This window comes from Heliconius melpomene, chromosome 4 (genome assembly GCF_056956725.1).
Source record: "Heliconius melpomene rosina isolate 202511_hmr_F chromosome 4, ASM5695672v1, whole genome shotgun sequence".
Taxonomy (NCBI): Eukaryota; Metazoa; Arthropoda; class Insecta; order Lepidoptera; family Nymphalidae; genus Heliconius; species Heliconius melpomene.
The window spans coordinates 7,748,003-7,769,471 of NC_140392.1; the positions used below are offsets into that span (position 1 = coordinate 7,748,003).

The 21,469-nt window shown below is 30.6% G+C and overlaps 1 protein-coding gene across 2 annotated transcripts; it reads left to right on the top strand.

The window, feature by feature from the left end:
* The first annotated feature begins 2 nt into the window (after positions 1 to 2).
* Positions 3 to 20,879, top strand: LOC146539625 (OTU domain-containing protein 7B-like). 2 transcript variants are annotated; one of them, XM_085208085.1, is made up of 9 exons: positions 3 to 174; positions 5,764 to 5,816; positions 10,678 to 10,809; positions 11,301 to 11,451; positions 14,510 to 14,760; positions 15,156 to 15,400; positions 16,485 to 16,690; positions 16,825 to 17,265; positions 17,504 to 20,879. In XM_085208085.1, the coding sequence occupies exons 2-9, from the start codon at positions 5,774 to 5,776 to the stop codon at positions 17,799 to 17,801; spliced, it is 1,767 nt and encodes a 588-aa protein (XP_085064211.1). In that variant the 5' UTR covers positions 3 to 174; positions 5,764 to 5,773; the 3' UTR covers positions 17,802 to 20,879. The 2 variants fall into 2 exon arrangements, with proteins under 2 accessions (XP_085064211.1, XP_085064213.1); XM_085208087.1 differs by having other exon boundaries at positions 10,682 to 10,809.
* Positions 20,880 to 21,469: the final 590 nt, after the last annotated feature.

Consider the following 21,469-nt stretch of genomic DNA (forward strand, 5'->3'; position numbering starts at 1 on the left):
GTCTATGCCTTTTCACAAGTGAATCGTACGTAGAAAGTGCTCTATTTGTAAATATTGTTAAATTGTAAATATTGCAAGTGCATCGTGTTAAACAAGAAAAGTTTTATATTTGAGTATTAAAGACGGTGTTTTATGGATATATTTGTCTACTAAAACTAATTTAAACCCTTAAAGGTAAGACATTTTATGTTACGCGTAATATTTTAAACACCTGTCCATTTCCTTATGCAAAATAATACAATAAATTATTTTAGGGACAGCTAGATTGATATATTTTTTTATTAATTATTTAAATCATTTTAAAATACAGTAGACAATAAATACTAAAAACTGTTCCGCGTAACCTTGAGCTGAGAAGTGTCATCGTTAAAATCGGCAGCTGTGTTAAACAAAATATATTAATGTGTGCATTTTAATTAAGTGCCATTTATAGTCGTGCGTTGTAAAATTATAATATAGAAACTTTATATTACCAAATGTATATAATTTGCATATACAAAAATAAATCGTTCATACTATTAAAATAAACACGGGCACGCTAAACAAAGAATATTTCTTTTTGCTTCTAAATTATAATTTGTATTACTTATGATTAAATTTTTTCATTAATTTTCAATTAATACAGAATAAATTTTATTATTTTATTAATAATTATTAAATTTATTAAAATTAAATATAAAACTGAGAATTTTTATATTTTTTCAATATTACATACACATTTAAATAAAAAATGTAATATTTTGTTTGATTACTTAAAAAGAATAAAAAACCTCTTAATTTGTTTATATTTTTATTAATTTCTTTTCAATACGAAATCATAATATTTATCTATAATTATTATTAACATTATAACAAAATGAAGATTATATAATACATTAATCTATCATTGACGTTATTATATTAATTTCTCCACTATTTTAAGACAAAGTGTGGACAAATTCCACCACTCAACACACAATGTCTTAAATTCTGGCTGAAAGTAAAAAGCAGAGTGTCTAGACACACCGTTCCATTTGCCTTTGTGTTTATCACATACTGCTCTATGCAGGATGCAATATGAAGCTGAAAGAAATAAACAATCAATCAAATGCTGTAAAAATCATATATTCCTTTGCATTTAAAACTTCAACTTTTGTTATCAGTTAGCAATAAAAGCGTCACTCACGAGTATGTTATCAAATTAGTCATACACATTTTAAAGTAGGACTACAAACAATTGATAACATAACAATTATATTGTAAGATTTTTATTTGTACTCTAATTAGCTTTGTTTGTTGTTGTAATTTTTTAGTTTAGCAGTTCATTGAGTTACTTTATAACTTCTTTATGATTTTTTTAGCAGTCTTTTATGAGAAAATTAGTCTTATGTTTATCTATTTCATGATCTTATGTCTTTTTTGTCTAACGAGAGTACAAAAACAATGATGGTTCAAATATAATCATTCTTTGAATGGAGAATCAAAAGATTTCAATCCAAAGCAATAGGATGCACACCCAGAAACATTATATATTACATAGAATTAAATTTTATATTTAAGTATTATGATGATTCACTGTAATCGATAATATTTTTTTTTATCTTCACATAATGCTAGACACGTTTTCTTAAATTAAACGTGATTGATTTTATATTATACTTGAGTATTTTGCATTCATTAATTATCTATGTGATGCTTGTTGATAGAATTTATTCAATGTTAGGTCAAACATTTCTAATATAGACATACTACTATACTTTGCTTACTTAGTTTTCTACTTAAGGAACTTAAATATTTAGTATTTTAAATTCTTCGCTCCGGTAATGAGGCAAATTGCAACTTTGTGACCACTGGACATGCAATGCCTCCATAATTCGATGAAAGAGGTGAAACGATCTTAATGGTAATGTAGTGTCTTAACACTAAATTTCCAGGTTTCCTCTGCCTACCCTGCCATGCGAGGGTTACAGCATGAAGCTACAAAAATATTTTCCATAGAAATATTTTATAGAAATTTCTTCAATGATAGATGCAACATTTCTAATATAGTTTTACTAAGGTTACTTTCTAGTTTCTCTATACATGTATTTATTATGGCAAGTATGTAGATTGTCATTGCATACGCAAATCACATACGATTGCCGAATATAAACACGTTGTGTAGGTTTGCGCTTTACAACATTTGCATTACTACCTACCATTGTTATGACTGTGAAGATATTATTGCAATTGTATACGTAATTTGAGTAGGAATTTTAAAACTGATTTTAGTTTTTATGGTGAATTAAAACTGGTTGTTTTATGTGCTGAAACCAAAAAAACAACCAAGCTTAATAAATAAAATCAAATCAGCTTCACGCGGTATCCCGCACACAGCAGTGTAGGCAGAGGGAACCTAGTGGTAAGACACTCCCTTTCCCACTTTCTTTCACGGTTACCTCGACACCAGAGCGAAGAAAATGGAATTATAAAAGTAAATAAATATTTCACTTCCTCGAGTGGGCATCGAACCCATAACCGTCGCGTTTCAATCACACCCTTGTGCCGTTGCGCCACGATGGTCTCATCAAGCTTAATAATTAACAATAAAAGAAGTTGGTCTTCTTTAATGGCCTGATATTGCGATGAGAGACGCAAAACAATCTGCCAGTGTCATAACATATTAAGTTACAAAATGTATTTTTTTGTTTTCATTACTTCATTTTCATATACAATTTGAACTTTAAACCATCGCATTCAACATTCAAACGACTGAGTCAACGGCGCCGTGCATAATTTACTATTTAATGTTTTGCATTTCTAGCTTCCAATGGCTGTATAAGGTCTGAGGCGTGTGCCTTATCAGTGTATTGCTATGTCAGCTCCATAAATAACGCCCGTTCGTGTTTTTATATTTATATCTATTTTTAAATGACCATACCGTAATAAGTGAATAGATATTTATTTATAATAGGAATTATCTTTTTAAGAATTATTTGTTACAAATATAATAGTCATATATTTAAATATAGTAGTACTTAATCTTAAAAATGGATTCCAGGAATATTATAAAAAATTGGCCAAGTGTGAGTCGGACTTGCATATGAAGGGTTCTGCACTATTATCTATAAAACCTTGCCGGTTTTAGAAATCACTTTTAGAGCCCTTAAATATTTAAATAAATTAAATCAGCTTCACGCTTTATCCCGCACACAGCAGGGTAGGCAAAGGGAACCTAGCATTAAGAAATTCCGTTCCCCACTTTCTGCCGAATTCTGGAGGCATTGCGTGTTGAGTGGCAGAACTTTAAAACTTTAGTATTTTACAATTGTAAAACAAAGAAAATCGTGAATTGAATAGACTTCCTTTTGAGAAATCCTTTATTTCGCTTACATCTAGTCGTGTGACCTCAGCAGCCTTATTAGTCTCGGATGTTGTTCCGGCTTTTGTAAATCGTATTGTACGCTTTTAAAACTATTTACTATTACTTCCTAACTTAAACAAATACAGAATATTGTGTATTTGAGGCTGTCGTTCGCGGCGATTGTGGGTTCGATTCCCATTCGGGAAAATATTTAATATTTTCATTTCTTCAAAAGCTCGGCGTTGAGTTCTGCTATTCAACACGTAATGCCTCGAAAAATTCGACGGAAAGTGGGGAACGGAGTGTTTTTCCACTAGTGCGGGATACAGCGTGAAGCTGATTTAATTTAATTTAGTATTTAGGTAGTAAGTAGACTAGTCCATAATAACAACTTAATTTGTGTCTATATAAAATAAATTGCTTCTATTACTACATATGTAAGTAAACTTAATCGGCTTTGCTTGATTATCATTGACAAATACGGCTTCTCCACTCGACTCGATCGAAAATGACTTTGACAACAGGGTCCGGCCTTGGCCTAAATAAGGTTTGAGGGTTGCGTATTGCGAAACTTGAATCAATCTTTATTTACTTTTGAGGAAGGTGGTGGTGCAGTGGGATGGGATCTGGTTGTAAATGCGTTGGTTGTGGGTTTGAGTCCCACCTGGGTAATGGATTATTTGCTTTACTAACAGGAGGGGATGCGGCGTTGAATTTAGCTACTTAACTGTGGAGAAAGTGGAGAATGAAAAATATAAGAATAATAACTTTGTAATTTTACACTATTTATTTTAATTTGTACGCTTTTCCCGTAGTGCAAATGCGCGTTTTTAATATACAAATTATCAAAGATGCTACGGCTGCTCTATAACAAACATACAAAGATATTGTACAAACTAAATGAGATATGAAATCGTACCCAAGGAGATCGAGCCTGCAACCTTCGTACGTTTACCGACTGCGTCATGATGGAGTTAAAAATAAAATATTTGAAATGTAATGTATAGGCTATACGTCATTTCATATACGTTGAATGAAATGACGTATAGCCTATACAGAAACGAATGAATCTTTCAAATTTTTCTAGATAGGTAGGCAGAGGGAACTTGGGAACCTAATTTTAAGGACAAAGTTTCCTACTTTCCTACGAATTCTGGAGGCACTGCGTCTTAAGTGGTCGAACTCAACGTCGTGCTTTGCCTCGATACTCTGGTTGTTTCACTTCTCTCTGGCGAAGAAATGGAAATTAAAATTTAAATAGATATTTCCTCGAATGGGGATCGAACCCACAACCACGACAGGCCGAATTTATATATTATTTATTTATTAGGCATATATTTATAATAATAGAAAAAAATATTATTAAAGAACAATCTCAATATAACTTAAATAATATAGTGTAAGAAACATATTTTATTAACAAAGACGTCTGTATCCGATTATGATTTTCCGCCCACGTTATTGTCCTTTATTTGTCTGTGGCGAATACAAATGAAGTGACTATATGGTAACGCTTCAGATATTACGTCTAAATATTGTATAAGGCACTAATATATTTATAAATAGCTCTCAACTCTGAGATCGATCTTGAGAGCGAACTTGATATGCCATTTTCATTTATAGATTATAATTTATGAATGAAAACAGCATCTCAATATCGATCTAAGTTGAGAATTGAGAGGTTTATATATACTGGGCTAAGTAAGAAACGTTATAATAGAATATATTTTGTTTAATACTCTACTGCCTCCCAGACTTTATTGAGGCAGACTTGAGATATTTTTAACCGCCTGTAGATGTATTTATTGTTATGGTACTGTTCCCCCACAATGTTTTTAAATAGGCAGAAAAAAAGAATGGAAGTTATAAGTGGTCTAATACCACACAGACAAAACAAATAATATAGACATTTACGCTGTACACTACCGACATTTATATAAATAAAGAGACAATAAAAATGGATATCCATTTCCTAAAAATATACATATCTAGGTATCCTAATCTGTTACTAGGAATACCTAAGATTTTAAAATATCACAATGACTGTTCGTAATGTTTAGATATAAATAGAAACTTCAGAGATATTTTCATTCCCGCGTGGGAGAGTTATGTCTCATCCTTGAATGCGTTTATTCTCTCTTTTATTCGTCACTTTCCGTTTTGGCAACGACAACCGTAAACAGTACGGATGCCAAGATTTTAAAAGGAAATAAAGTATGAAAAACTTGCGATATCTTTAGTACTATGTAGGTGTCATCAGCTCTTTAAAATCGTAATCGGTAAAAGCTCCTGAGCAATTTTTTTGTATTGTCTTAGTCGTTTTTGTTTGTTATATTATTTATTGCAACTACTTTAAAATTATTTATTCGTAAGACTTGTTATTTGCATGAATTGTTTATAGTAAATAAAAAGCCTAAGTATATTATTTATGATTGTTACAGGGTCATAGCCATGGTGGTGGAAGCAAATCCCATTGTTGAAAGCCGCTCGGATGGTAAGTACTTTTAAATTTGTTATAAAGAATAATAAAATAACCTTTTAAATAAGGAAAAATTTAGTCCATGGGCGCAATTGGCACATATCTGACAAATTGTGATGTTTGCCAGTTCATATTCGCCGGAGAATTGTTCACAATATCATCATGTCAGATTTTATTAGGTGAAAAGAGGAATTCGGACAGCCCGAGCTCCTGAAACCTATACTTGGGTCACAAATCCGAGGTGCCACAAGCTCCTCTACCTCTCTCTCTGTCCTGCCCGTCGTCCTTTAAAAGTTAATATTAGAAGATACATTTTTAAAAAAAATGTATGACCACGCTGTAATGGAAATTTAACCCAAACATTGTTAAGATATAGAGGCCAAAATTCCACCAAGCTGACGGCCTTCGCATTCTTTAAGTTTACTTCGCAGAAACATAAGGAGACTTGTTTATATTTTTTTAACTTATTTCAAATTAAAACTCTTTATTGTTAGAATATAGACATAAAAGTGCATTAAATGAAAAGCCGTGATTGCTTTTTAAACAAATTTACTTTATAGAGTTATCTCCATAATGTTTATATTGATGATTTATCAATAATTATTAGATCAAAATTAGACTACGATGTAATGCTTAAGTAAAATCAGCTTCACGCTGTATCCCGCACAGAGCAGCTAGGCAGAGGGAACCTAGTGTTAAGACACTCTGTACCCCACTTTCTGCCGAATTTTGAAGGCTTTGCGTGTTGAATTATTTCATATCTCTTTTAATATTTGTTAGTATCTTGGAATACTGGAAAAAACACTTTTTAAACTAAACATATTAAGTACATCAGTATGAGAAACTAAAAAAATACTTGTTTAAAAAACAGTAGAACATCTGGCACAGTCATTATTCTCATTTCGAGACAACAAAAGTAAGGAGTTCGTTGTTATATAACCTTGAGCTTTTGTATGTGAATTGGATTCGACACTGTAATTGTTGACTCTAATGGACTATATAATACATGTAATCGCTCTTTATTATATGTTTTTGAATGTATTTTTTTATAGTAAATTGCATATATTGAAATATTTTTTTAGATTTTCGCGTTTCTGAACATACGAAGTATTTCTCAGTCTTAGTTTTATTTCATTCTTTTCAAGAAAACTTGGGTGGCATGTAGCAAAATCTAGAATTATTTATAAAAAAATATTAAATATATAAATATGAGATGAGCCTATTACCACCCCATATAAGATACTGTTTTGGCTAAATATTATAATAATAATGTAATTCGAACATATTTGATAATCAAATTTCTTTCATAACATTAATAACAACTGTAATAATTAATTAACCCAGTCCTACTTTTCATGTAATATATTTTTCATCTAGACAGATGCAAGTTTTTAATTTGCTCTGAAACAGAAATAAAACGCATCCTACTTTCGCCCACGGAGAGTCGTTGCCCTAAATAATGTGTAATGCCTAAAAATATCTGGGAGAATCATGTTTCACTTGCGCTTATAGTGTTGTTATAAAACACTAACCTTATTTTAAAAAGCGTATAATCTTATAATAATTAGTAATTACGTATTATCTATAGGTACTTATAATAAAATCGTGATGGATGTTTGTACAGAACCATTAATAATTAATTATATAGTTCAAGAGGTCGTTAGTTTTTCATATAATTTGGTATATCTAAGTACGTATAAAGCAGTCGTTTACCTATGAATATTAAATTCTTAATAATTTAAAGTACTATTTACACACTAACTGGCGCATTCAAACGCGTTACTGAGAGCTCAAATAATATTTCATTAGTATAAAATGTAGATAAATACATATTTTTACGTTAGACATTTTAACAGAATGAGTTAAACTTAGTTATTGTCCTAATAACATAAGTTCCTAGACTTTCTCAGAACTATTTTTCTATATTAAATTTCCTAAAACTTCGTTCCCATTAACTCGTAAATTGTAATCGTCACGGAATAATTAAAATACCCGGAAAATATTAATCTAGATTAAAATATAAATCTACATTATATTAATTTCGTTTAATTAATTATATATTCTTTGTTTTTATTATCTACATCCTTAATCAAACGTTTGTTCGGTTTTCTGACCGGAAATTTGCTACTGAAACTGTTTGTTAACAAGGGATATATCAATTTAAAATTTTATTTTGGACGCAAATTAATAAGATAAATCTCTGTTTTTCTCATTTTAAATTCATTTCGAGATATTATAAGTCTACAGGTATATAGTAATTTTTTATAAATATTCCAATGAGTTAAATTTAAATTTTCAAAACATTGTCAAGTTAAATACGTGTCGATTCGAGAATAATAAAGAGAGATAAGAGAAAACTACGGTAGTAGAAGCTTTCATTCAACATGCGAAACTGGTTTATGGCAGGTGAAGGTATTTACGGGTGAGGAAACATGCAGGGCAATGCAAGTGTTACGTAACATTATATAGTATGTATTTGTATTCTCCACTATATGAAATAAAATAAGGGTCAAATTTTAATTTTTTTTTTCCAATGTTAAAAATGTACAGAAAAACAAAAAAAAAGGATTTTGAAATTTCACACCCCTTTAGTAGGGATGTTGAATTTTTCTATTCTTTTCTCTTTTTCTATACTTTCCCTTAAAATGTAATACAAAGCAACTTTATAGTCGGATTCAAAGAACATAAGCAACTTCTGCAAGAATAACATGTGAGTTACTTGGATGGATTTGAGTTTATAAAACTACATATTTTAAAAGTTATTACCAGAATAAATTGTGTTTCAATGGCAATTTACTTTTGAATTATTGGTTAAGCTTGAAAGCTTATTTAAGAGCTTTGCTGTTTATTAAATATTAAATTTATGCAGAATTTCTCACAATATATATTTTTTAAATTTAATATAGAGGAAAACAAGTGTATGTTTGAGGCTGTCATGGTCTATTGTGGGTTTGATTCTCACTCTGGGGGATTATATTAATTTCTTCGCACTACCAAGAAGATTCCACTCGCAAAAATTGTGCAGCGTGTAGGGAACGGAGTGACTTAACACTAGGTTCCTTCGGCCCTGCTATAAGCGGTATAGTCTAAATATAAACTCTCCACACCTTAAACGAAACGTTGGGTAAAATATGTTTTTTTAAACGGTAATGTTTTTACCTGCACGTTAAATAAAGATTTTTTTATAATATATCTACGCAAGCTCGTTGAAGCGTGGTCTATTCACATCAGACACATCCTGCCTGCTGCGCTCCATTGGTCCTTTTGTCTATTATCAAAGGTTCCCTCAGTACACTTCATCTACTACGGTCTTGGTACTCTTGTTCTCGTATAATAGAATATTTTACATTATTTTTCGTTTTTTAAACCAGAAATAAAGTTTTGAGATAAAACAATGGTATAATGTTTTTCTTTACAAGAAATTATTAATATTACGCTACGGTAATTGTATAATTTTGTAGAATTATGTTATAATATACTTATATTGTTTTTAACACTCTTGCATTTAATTTTGACGTAATATTTTCTTTTTATATCAATTCCAACGTAATATAAATTCTACATAAGAATTAATTAATACAGAAAAATATTTCATATATTTTTAATTATGAAATAGTCATTAATAAGCTATTAATATTAATTATTTTATTTATACTTTATTTATGAAAAGGGTTAATTAGTGCTAGGTATGTAGTATTATGTCATTACATATCTAAATTAATATTCTGCCTCTTTTAAATTTTTTTTTATATAATATGCACCTACACCTGCACCAAACTAAAGATTGGTTTCTGAGCCCCCGTAGCAATTTTAGGGAATCCCCTACACTGCCCTAAGAACTTGCACAGAAATTTCTGTTTCGTTTGTGCGTCCGTGCATGTTATCCGTCAATTGTAGAAATTTTTAATATTTTCAAGCGCGGCGTTGAATTCAGCCACAGCCTCCTGTATTAGGTGGAAAATGGAGGTGTTCTAATGGGAATGGTGTATCTTGGCACTAGGTTCACAGGTTCCGCTTTACCTTCTAAGTGGGGGATACAGCGTGATGCTAAAACAATATTCCTAGTGGATCAATACTCAAAACTACGATGATTAATCATTATAAGAGACTATATTTAAAATATTCTATACATATATGAATATAGGATGACGAATGTTTTGGCACTGGCGATGGCGCTTGCCTATAATAATATTTTGAAGTCATGTTTAAACAACGTGGCCACGCAAAGGACGAACTTTTATAATATTTTTAGAACGAACAGTACATATTCTTTGTGTATTTTAAACAGAAAAATTATGTATTTATTAATTTTAAAGAAATAACATTTCATGTAATTACTAAGTTATTAATATCAGTTATCGTTGCAACAAATAATCTTGTAAAGTATAAAAAGAAATATCCAAACAATAGAATTGTTATCTTGTATTCTTTTTATTACATAATATGAATAAAAAATATCAGTAATAACCTTTTTTTTTATTATAAAGCTTAGTTAAAGGTCAAGTACGCAATATCTTTATAAGGCGTCTTCAGTACTTTCGTCGACTAAGATATTACACCATTAACAAGACTTGTTTACGGCTTTCTTTTTTTATTTGATTTTTAAATGAGTACATTTTGAATAAGAATGAATAATAATTGTGCTTCACGCTATATCGGCTTCAAACTGTATGCCACATATAGCAGAGTAGACTAGTGTTGAGACACTCCTATCCCCATTTTCCGCCGAATTCTGGAGACATTGTGTACATATAATATTTAATATAAAAAAATATCTCTAAAAGAATGTGTTTCAATATAAATTAAAGCAGTTCAGCTTCATGCTGTATTTGTCGTATTTACAAAATATTTTTAAAAGTTATTATCATTTCCTTAGACAGGGTGCACAGTTCCTCCCTGAGGCCCAGAGCTGGTGGTGACGTCATTCCGGAGCGCTCAGTGGGAACCCTCGACCTCAACATGTCGTATTCAGCGCCCTCCAACTTGGTACTCACGCCGGCACCGGAGTGTAAGTGACAGCTTGTATTGTAATTTATTATTAGATATTATTTGTTTTTTATGATGAAAATATCCCCAATATTTTTGGTTTGCATTTTTTTTATGTAGGTGTTTGAAACTAGGTATTTAGTTTTGGAAAGAATGCTACTAATATATATTTTGATATTAGAAAGTAGCTTAACTTTAAGCCTTACTAAATAAATAAGTTATTGTTTAATTAACATTAAATCTTTTTAAATACTCTAAAGCCCACATTGCATTTTTTAGCTTTACGTTGAATCCTGCATACATCAAGGTAGACAGAGATGATATGAGAGTTAAAACACTCACTTTCCGCTCAATATTCGAGATAACGGGATTTCGGGAATCGAACTCACAACCATCGTGCTTACATTCACACTCCCCGATCTCAATATTTATACATATATATCATTTATTTATCTCCCTACATCATCAAGTAAAGTGTCTATTGTTCTTCAACATCTCTTATAAAATTCGAAGGTCGCAAGCTCTCCCGCGGCATATCAAGGGCGACTGATAACGAGGGTCTGGTGTGGGCGTTGCGGAGCAACACGGAACCCGAGCCTAACACCCTCTCGTCGGACCACATTCTGTTGTTGCCGGATATATCTGTGTATCCACCGGATTTCAGGTGAGATTAAATTTTGGTTTTGGGTTTTTTTTTATCTTAAGACTTAATAAACGTTGATTTGACTAAAATCGCAGTTGGCATTTAGGAATTTTCTTTATTTTCCCCTTGAATGCTCAAATATTTTTATTTTAACAAAAATAAGCTCTGGAATTGTTATAAATATAAAAATAATTAATTTAGGTAGTCGACAAATTTCCAATTCAATTAGGAAAAAAAATATTTAAAATAAAATGGCTAATAAATCTTTCTAATATAAAATGAGCTTAACATAAACTATTTTTAATGTGGAACTCCCGCATCGCGCTATATCTATTCATTTTTAAGTTAAATGGCACGTTCTTTATGCTAGGTATATTTAACTTTTATTTAAAAACTATTGATTGATAATAATCCTAAAAATCGCAAAAAATATAATTAATAAAATTTAAGAAAATAATAAAAATCGTCATAATATTTAGTGTTAATATTACCGAATAAATACAAAATTAATATTATAACCAAATATGGTTATGGGCATTACACAAGGCTGATGACGCAAATATGTAAATAATATGTGTAAAACACCGGCGTCATCCAGAATGAGACATGCGTATAATTGTTGTACCGTCCAGGTCATAACATTTTGTAGGTTCACACTGTATCCCGCATGTATCAAAGTAGGCAGAGGGAACCTAATGTTAAGACACTTCTTCCCTAGTTTCCTCTCAATATTTAAAATGATAAGTGCCACGTGCGACGAGGTGAGTGCTGAAACAACACAAAACGCAACGTCGCGTTTTGTGTTGTTACGAGAAGGAGGAAATAAAAGAGTAAATAATGCATTTCCCCGAGTAAGAATGGAACTTACAATCGTCACTTGTAACTGTCACCCGTTACCATAGTCTACAGTCAGACCTTCAAAGTTAGTCATTAACATTTTTCACCTATTAAAATATTTCTGACTATATCGCCATATATAGGAACGTTAAGGAATGAATACGAGGAATGGGTTTTGAATGTTAACAGTACGAGTATAGTAATATATTTTATTTTGAATGATCCATTACACATAAAAATTGTAAATGCTATTTTCCATTCATCCGAATTTAATTTTAGTTGTAAAACTTAATTCAATTTATTTACTTTAAATAAAAAATAGTAAACAGAACAATATCGACTAACCCAATCATACAAAAGAATTTATGAGGATTAGATAAGAAGATAAAGGTCATTCCATTCCATATTCTATTTATACGAATTTGACTCACTAGGATCTCGAAAATAACTCTTGATGCTATCTGATAATGTCTGCACCTATCTTTATATAAAAATAAATATACCTGATGTAATTGAATTATATCATAGTAAATTTTACTAAAGTGTTTTAATTTTTCTTTAGTTACTTTAGAAGATTTATGAAATAATAATAATAATAAATGCATAATAAACATAAAAACGAAAACATGCATGAATTTCATAACATTTTTAAATATAACATAAACATTAATTATTAGTAGTCTGTTATTGATATTTATGTGACAAATAAAATACACTATTACCAAGCGCAATTTACTTATATAAGACTAGCGACCAAAACGCGGCTTCGCCCGCTTAATCTTATTGTTATATTCTAGACCAAAAATTTACAATATCTACATAACCTGTAGCCTATGCTTTATTCGGACGTTTAAGCAGAGTTACTGTAAAGTTTTATCCAAATCCGTTCAGTAGTTTTTACGTGATAGTAAAACAAACACACACCTAAAATATTACTAGTACTTTTCTGGACTCTATAAGAAGTCGCCGTGACATTGCTTTGCTTTTGCCTCAATTTGCACGTGCCTCGGCAAAATGCCAATTCACCTCACACTACAGAGGCTCGTAAATTTCGGTCCGATACAAATCTAGTCTATTAAATGCTATACTAATGTATTTATATTGGATTCTTTCGTTTTTCTTGTAGATTAGATAGAGTGAAATAAGTTAAAGTAGGTTTTAGTATATGGGTTTTCGTTATCTTTGATTTATATTGATTGAAATAAATTCCTTGTAGTGTTAATCTACGAATTATTTGTACTGTAGTATTTTTGTTCCTACTTGTATTTAAAGTCATTCTAAATTATGATTTTTATTTTATTTTTAACACTTTCAATTAAATAATATCTACGAATTAAGTTAAATTAAACATATATTTCCTATTTAAACCAAAAATTCTGAATTCAGTATTTTTAATTTAAAATTAAAATATCCACTTTCTATCCATATTAGTAAGAACCCATACATTATTATAATAAAAGCGGGTCTTCACATACGAATATTTGGCACTCCCTCCATTTTCAGCCATTGAACCTGTCAACCTTTCACTCTTTTAACCTTCAGTAATCGGAGCTTAGACTTCACGGTCGTTACAATAGAAAATACAGTCACGCAAGGCTTTTAAGCATTTTTGTACAAAAACACACTAATGTGTTTTAGGTGTCAATGTACTTGTATGGAATGTGTGTGTGTGTGTATTGTGTATGTAAAATGTGTGTAATGTTTTATATTAATGCTTTGTAGCGTCACTCGCTTTCATCGATATCGGATTTCGTCATGTTATCTGATTGACGCCGTCGTGACGCATGGGGCACAGGGGTGTGATTATAACGCGACGGTTGTGGGTTCGATCCCCACACGAAAGAATTAATTATTATTTATTATTTTTTTCATTTCTTCGCCCCGGCAACAAAGCAACACATTGGGGAACAAAATGTTTTAACACAGGGTTCCGCGGTAAAAAGAATGAAGTATATAATATACATATATTTTAGACTGAATGCTCACGTTTCATAAACCTTTTATAAGAATTTAAATAATATTATTACGAAAACATATATGATATTACTATCGTATATTTTTTCTTATTTCTCCAGCAGGGCTAATTACAGACCTGCATTAGCAACATTAATTTCAAATTAACGTATCCAACACAAATAGTATTTTTCAATTCCAATAGGAGTTACAGGACTTAGGTTAAATCCTTCAACCAAACAAACTCTTTAAATTTGGATTATTAATATTTCGGTATTTTTTTCTTCAGAATATTCTTAGAAAAAGATCTTCTCGAGACAGCAACACTGGTTACACTGGAATCAGCCAGTATATTGAATTGGTGGCGTCACGGTCGTGTTCCGGGGGCTCCCCGGTTGCTACCACTGGCTACGTCAGGGGATGGAAACTGTTTGCCTCATGCTGCTTCCTTAGCAGCATATGGTTTTCATGATAGATTGTTGGCTTTGCGAACGAAAGTACAGGCTTTGTTGTCCGGTGAAGGAGGAGATGCATTGACACGTAAGTTTTAAATATCTTAAATTTAATATATTTTTACAAATATTTTCTTTACATTTTTTATTTTATTTAGGTATTAGTTTATATTTAATTTTGTTTAAATTAGAAAAGTAATCCTTGCTTAAAATAATTTCTAATAATAATCATAAATAAAAAATTTACAAACCTGAACTTTATTATATATAAAAAAAATTAAATAATCTCATTCAAAACAAATATACTTTTTAAAAAAAACATATTTTATGCTATAGTAAACTCGATTTTCTTAACGATCAGGAGGATTGGAATTTTTTGAAAAGAAGAGAGAATAGCTTTCTAGTTATATTAATTTTTCTATACGTTTTCTAAAATATTTTTATCCCTATATGTAGTACAATACTTTGAAACAAATATTTCAGGAGCAATAAAACGTCGCTGGCGTTGGTCGGAAAGCCTATCCCTTCGTTCAGCAGGCCTCACACCCTCAGAATCCGAATGGGAGAGGGACTGGCACGAGTCAGTGTTAGCGGCGTCAGCGGAGCCCCGGCCGCGCCCGCAGCCGACCGCAGCCCCACATTACGCGGGACTGGAACAGCTGCACGTGTTCGCGTTGGCACATGTCATGAAGAGACCGGTGGTTGTGTTCGCTGATGTTGCTTTACGGGTGAGTTTATATTAAAGCTATTTGATGGAAAAAGTATTAGAACACTCTGTTTTCCACTTGTGTCCATCTTTAGAGATATATGTTTTAGGGATGAGTTGAGGGAAATACCCTCAATTCATTATTTTCTCCATTAAATATTCCGTGGTACTTATTGAATTTAGTGTTAAGGTACTCCGTCCATCACTTCTGTCTATCTATAGAGATATTTCGTGTTGGATTGTGAAGTTCCACGTTAAGAAGTAAATGCTACGCACAATGCACTTACATACATTTAACACATATACCTGTCTTCTTTTTGATGATTCTGACAAAAATACTAAAAGTGTATGTAAAATATCAACATCACCTATTTTACATTAAAAAAAATGTTCGTATTAAATTTTATCATATGTAGTTAAAGATAGGATTTGTGCACATATTTGCGAGGCTCGTTTAATATGATTGGAGGCGTGTCCGGAATGTAGGGCAAGTTCACACCAGTCTCTATTAATGTCAATATAGAGGTCAAGAACGCGCTAAACTGATTAAATGATTTACGACTTACTTATATAATCATATTATCATTGCAGAAATTATTAAATATTATTATGAATAATATGTATGTACCCTGTGTATATTTTATAAATTCTTCCATATGTTTTTCATAATCTTAAGCAATTTGAGTTATCAAATACCTGTTCTTATTAGGTTTTCCACTTCCTTAAACAGAAACTATAACCATTTAGCTACGCTTATTTCATAACATAAATGCGTCAGAATGACATCCAATCACTTCAGTTTTGCGAAATCTCAAGAAGTTGAGATACACTTTAATAACAACCAAGATTTTTCTTGTGGCGTGGCGTAGGGGCACAAGTGTGCGGTTGTAAACGCGATGACTATGGGTTCAATTCTCGCTCGGAGGAATGAAATTATTATTATTTTCATCTTTCCACTCTAGTGATTGAAGCGCGAACACATACAACACCTCGGGCGATGCATAGAGAACGAAGAGTCTTACCACCCTACTATATGCGGTATACAACATTAAGCTGACAAAAAAGAAAATAAAAGTAGTTTCAACTTCCAAACTTTCTAATTCCAGGATTTTCGAGGCGATCCAATAGCACCAATACCTTTCGGTGGTATTTACCTACCTTTGGAGCTTCAACCTGAGTTGTGCAGCAAAGCGCCGATACTATTAGCGTACGATGCTGGACACTTCTCCGCGCTGGTCCCCTGCGAACCCCTGCCCACTGACGGTGCGAGAGTCCCCTTGGAGGATCAGGCTGGGAACCCGATGCCTGTACGGTAAGTTAGATTTTTTAACTAAATCTAATCAAACTGTCTGCCGTGACTAGCAATTACTTAGTATTTTAAAAATTCTTATAAAAGAAGCGATGCCTCCGCGATGTTCTCAACAATTTTTTAATATTTTATTTTAGTTTCAACGTAGACCCTGGCGAAGACTTCAAATGGGACATCGAACCTGATCAAAAAACGATAAACAACTTATTACCCGACGAATACCAAAGATCCGCCATGTTAGCAGCTTACCTAGATCTAGAAAGAGTGGAATGTCTAACACAAAGCCAGCCTTCGGAAGAACTAAGAAGATCTTTAGACGCCCTCTCTACTAAAACTTCCAAGCAATTGAACTCTGTTGCTAAGCAATTTGGAAGCATAGGAAGATCCATGAGTAGTAAGCTTAAAAAGAACTTTGGTTCGATGGCTAAGTTAGGGAAGTCGGGAAGTCAGAGTAATCCGGAAGAAGGCCTTTTGAGAAGACAATCGACGTGTGAAGTGTTGTGCTGTAGGGTACTGGCGGCGAGGGCGCCCGTGCAAGAGGAAATGGTCAAGAATTATTTGAATGAAGCTTGGATAGGGTAAACAACTTTTTTTAACTGTTAAGCTGAGTGATTCTTGTAGATTTCTTCTTCTTCTTTATGCGACATTGAATTTTGAGTCGTAAGTAAACGCTACGCTGTCTTACCAGAACGCTATAGCAAAAAATGTGTAATGGGAATCGAACCAACAACCATCTCGTAATTAATCAAGCTACAAGTCTAGGCCAAAGGTTTTTGCTTAAAATAATACAATAAAACACAAAATTTCCCATAACAGATATACAGCAGAAAAAAACAGAAAAGAAGAAAGCACCAACAACCAGCCCTCACAGCCCCGCTACGGTACAGGCCGGTCGCAGTTCTACACAGAAGCTGACAAAAGTGCACACGAAATGACTAGAACTCTAACCCAGAAATCTGTGAAACCTGCACAGGATCGAACCTTGTACCTTTCTAAGTCAACCTTTTATGATGATCGTCCGCCATCGCCCAAGCCCTGTAGGGCGCCGTTGTGTATGTATTATGGAAGTCCAGAGAACAATGATTATTGCTCTAGATGTGCTAAGTTACAGTAAATTATTATATTTTTTTTATTAAAGTTGTTAATATTTGGATTATATGCATTATTTTACTTTTTTTTATACTTATATTTTATTTATATCTTCCATGATTTTTATCTGTAATATGGATGTTGTATAATCTATTTTTTTTCTAATACAGATAGTGTATGGTTTTATTTTTGGTACTTACTAAAATTAATTGATTGTAACTGCGATATCTTTAAGACCTGCACAGGATCGAACCTTCTATCTTTTTGCGTCAACTTTTATTGACGATCGATTGTCGTTGTTACGATTATTTTCTTGGCTTCCATTGTCAAGAAAACAATGATTCTATTATTCTATATAAACACAACTTATTATTATTGTTGATATGGAATTGTATGTATGCATTATTTTAGTTTTTTGTTTTTTGTATTTAATTTTTTTTGCATCTCTTATGTTTTTTTATCTGTAATATGGGTGTTTTATAATCTATATTTTTTCATCATGCATATAATCTAATCTAATGTTGTTTAAATTCTTTAGTATAGTTGTGTGTCATTCTAGTTACTTACTAAAAAAATGATACTTACTTATTGGTATTAATTGACATAAATTGAAATTTTTTATCAAAGTCAATACAAAACCGTTGTTCTGGTTAACTTAAAAATATTTTTATTGTTTACCTACAAATTGGACGTACAAGTTAATACAATAATTTCTACATATATAATATATGTATATACTTATCAACTTAACAATAGTAAAAAGTTTTAGAGTACCACTTATATGTCATTTATTTTGTTAAAACCATAATTTTTTGAAAGTTAAAATATTGTGCTTCCAATTTAATTCATCATAAAAAGATAAAAAAGATGAAGATATAAAAATATAGAATAGTACTACAAAACTCATTAAATAAAAAATAACTATCTACAAAAATAAAAATTGGTAATTATAAAAATAGTGTTAAATGACTGGTACTTATGTATATGTATATAAAAGTATTTTGTGAATTGTATCAAAAACTATAATTCTCCACAAGGAATACAATATTATAATTTTATTTGAAATGTTACGAATGGTTAACAAAAGTCGATTAATAATCGATTCACTTGTCAAAGAACTTTTCTCTTTTAAATAAATTAATCATGTGTAACGAGACACATTTGAAGTAATAATAAAATTAAATATTTTTATAACAGATTATTATAGTTAACTATAAAAAAAATTTTAGACTTTGGTTATCTTGATGTGACTTCTTTTTACTTTTATTATAATTTACAACCTTTATTTACACAGCTAACAAAATTACAGTTATATTTTTAAATTGAGAAATATTAAAAAGTCCAAATAAAATTTCAGCTAGCTTGTAAATGTGAATTTCCTAATAAACAAGTGTTAATTTAGTCATAATCGATATTAACTATAGGCTATTTTAAATGAACGTATTATTAGTGCTTAAAAAATTTAGCTTAAACAGCTGTTTTATCCAAATTTATGTCAACTTCTAAAAATATGAATATTTTTTTTACAGGATATATTTAACTTATATTGAGAAATGACTTCGTAAAAAAATATTTATTTTAATCACACTTAATTTTTTTATTGTTTACGAGTTTATATATTTGGAACAGTAATAAATGACTTTATATTCTTTTTTTTACAAACATGGTCACACATTTTTATAATGATAAAACTTATGAACAATTGACATATTATAGTATAAAACAGCATTTTAATATTAATAAAAAGAAATGTTAGATTAATATTAGCGTTGGATTACGATTGTTGTTATTATTGTAATTGTATTTGGTATACTGTCCAAGAATAAATATATTTTACAATTTATAATTATATAGACACTTCCATAATAAATGTGATTTTATCAAATATTTAGTAAAAACGTTAGTGCCAAGATTTCTTTTTTGTGTTGCCAGGATTTATTTGATCGAAAATATCATGATGTTTACCTATAAAACTTTTGAATCTGGCAACACTAATTGAAAATCGATAAAGGATTTGAATAATCACACCTAAATATTCATAATAGTTGGATCGAAATGTGTTCAATATTTAGAATCAGGTGCTAGCCAGCGAAATATTGATTGTTGCATATCTGTTTAAGAAGAGACAATAAAAATAAAAAAATAGAAAAGAAAATATAACAAAAATTAGTTTAGTTTAAAATTTATGTCCAGATTTTTTAAAACCTATAAATAAAATAATTTCATTCCAACTATTGAGTGCTCTCAAAAATAGCTAAAACATACGTTATAATTTTATTAGAAAGAGAATAAAGTAATTATATTTTAAATTATATTATAATTATTATCATAAGGCTAAAATAAAACTTAAACCTTGCAAATACACCAAAAATGTAGCCAAGTATGTCAGTAAATCTAAAAAATACATAAAAGTATATCATTTTCACATTTGAAATTGACATTTGGCCTATAATAATAATTTTTTTTTTATAAAAAATATATTGCACTTTTACTTTTTAATTTATTCAATTAAAAGTTAGTTATATACTTTAGTGACCACTAAAACTTGTTTTTTCTAACATAATTGAATGAGCTTTGGAAATTAGCCGTCCGTACTTAAAAATGTTATTTTTTTTTTATCTTCTAGTCCCGTTTTCATAATTTAAACTGAAATATTAGATTATTAGCGTTATTAAGTTCAATTTATTATTATTAAGTTTGAATAATAATCGATTTCCCTACTTAGTTTTAATATCCCACCCTTTTTTAAAAGTAAGTTGTTTTTTTTTCACTAGTACTAACTGTTTTTTTTAAATATTATATTTTACCATTAATGTTTTGTATATTAAGTTAACAAAAATCATATAAAAAGGTACCTTAGTTTGAACTTCTGTCTAAAAAGTTTTAAAATCATCTTTTGAGCCTGAGCCTTAAAGATCTGTGGAATAATTACTTAAACATATATTATATATAAAAGTGAGATTACATGACATAAGTATGTTTTTACCGAATTTATAATAAAAACTATTATAATTAGTATGTTACAAATGGTACTGTTATATTTTGGGTAATATTATGGTTAAGATGGCATATCATTTTGTAGAAAATAAACGGTTATCCAGAATTAGTTTTTTTATCATTTTCTTTATCCTGGGGCCTGGGATTCGAATTTGGTTTTAGAATAAACGAAATAAAAATATAAACATGAATATAAAATGTGAGCTTGTTACGTAATATTTGTAAATAATTACATAATGACAATATTTTGTAATTATTTTCATTTTAAACTTGTTCTTCTTTATTGGTAATAAATTCTAACTGTAATTATTGCATGTGAACGTAGAAAGCCTTCTAGTTCTTTTGCTAACAACTAAACCATAATAATGAAAAGCAATATGGCGTATAAGGCGATTAGAGGCCAATCTTGGCGCAGACACAAATGTGTGATTATAAACGCGACTGCTTGTGGGTTCGATCCCCACTTGAGGAAATGAAATATTTATTTATTTTTTTCAAACGTGCGGCGTTGAGTTCCGCCCCTCAAAACACAATGTCTTCAGAATTCGGCGGAAAATAGCTAAAATAATACTTAAATAAGCAAATACACCAAAAATGTGGCCAAGTATGTCAGTAAATCTAAAAACTTACAGAAAAATTATATCATTATCACATTTACCCTAAAATATTTTTGTTTTTTGGAACAGAGTGTCTTAA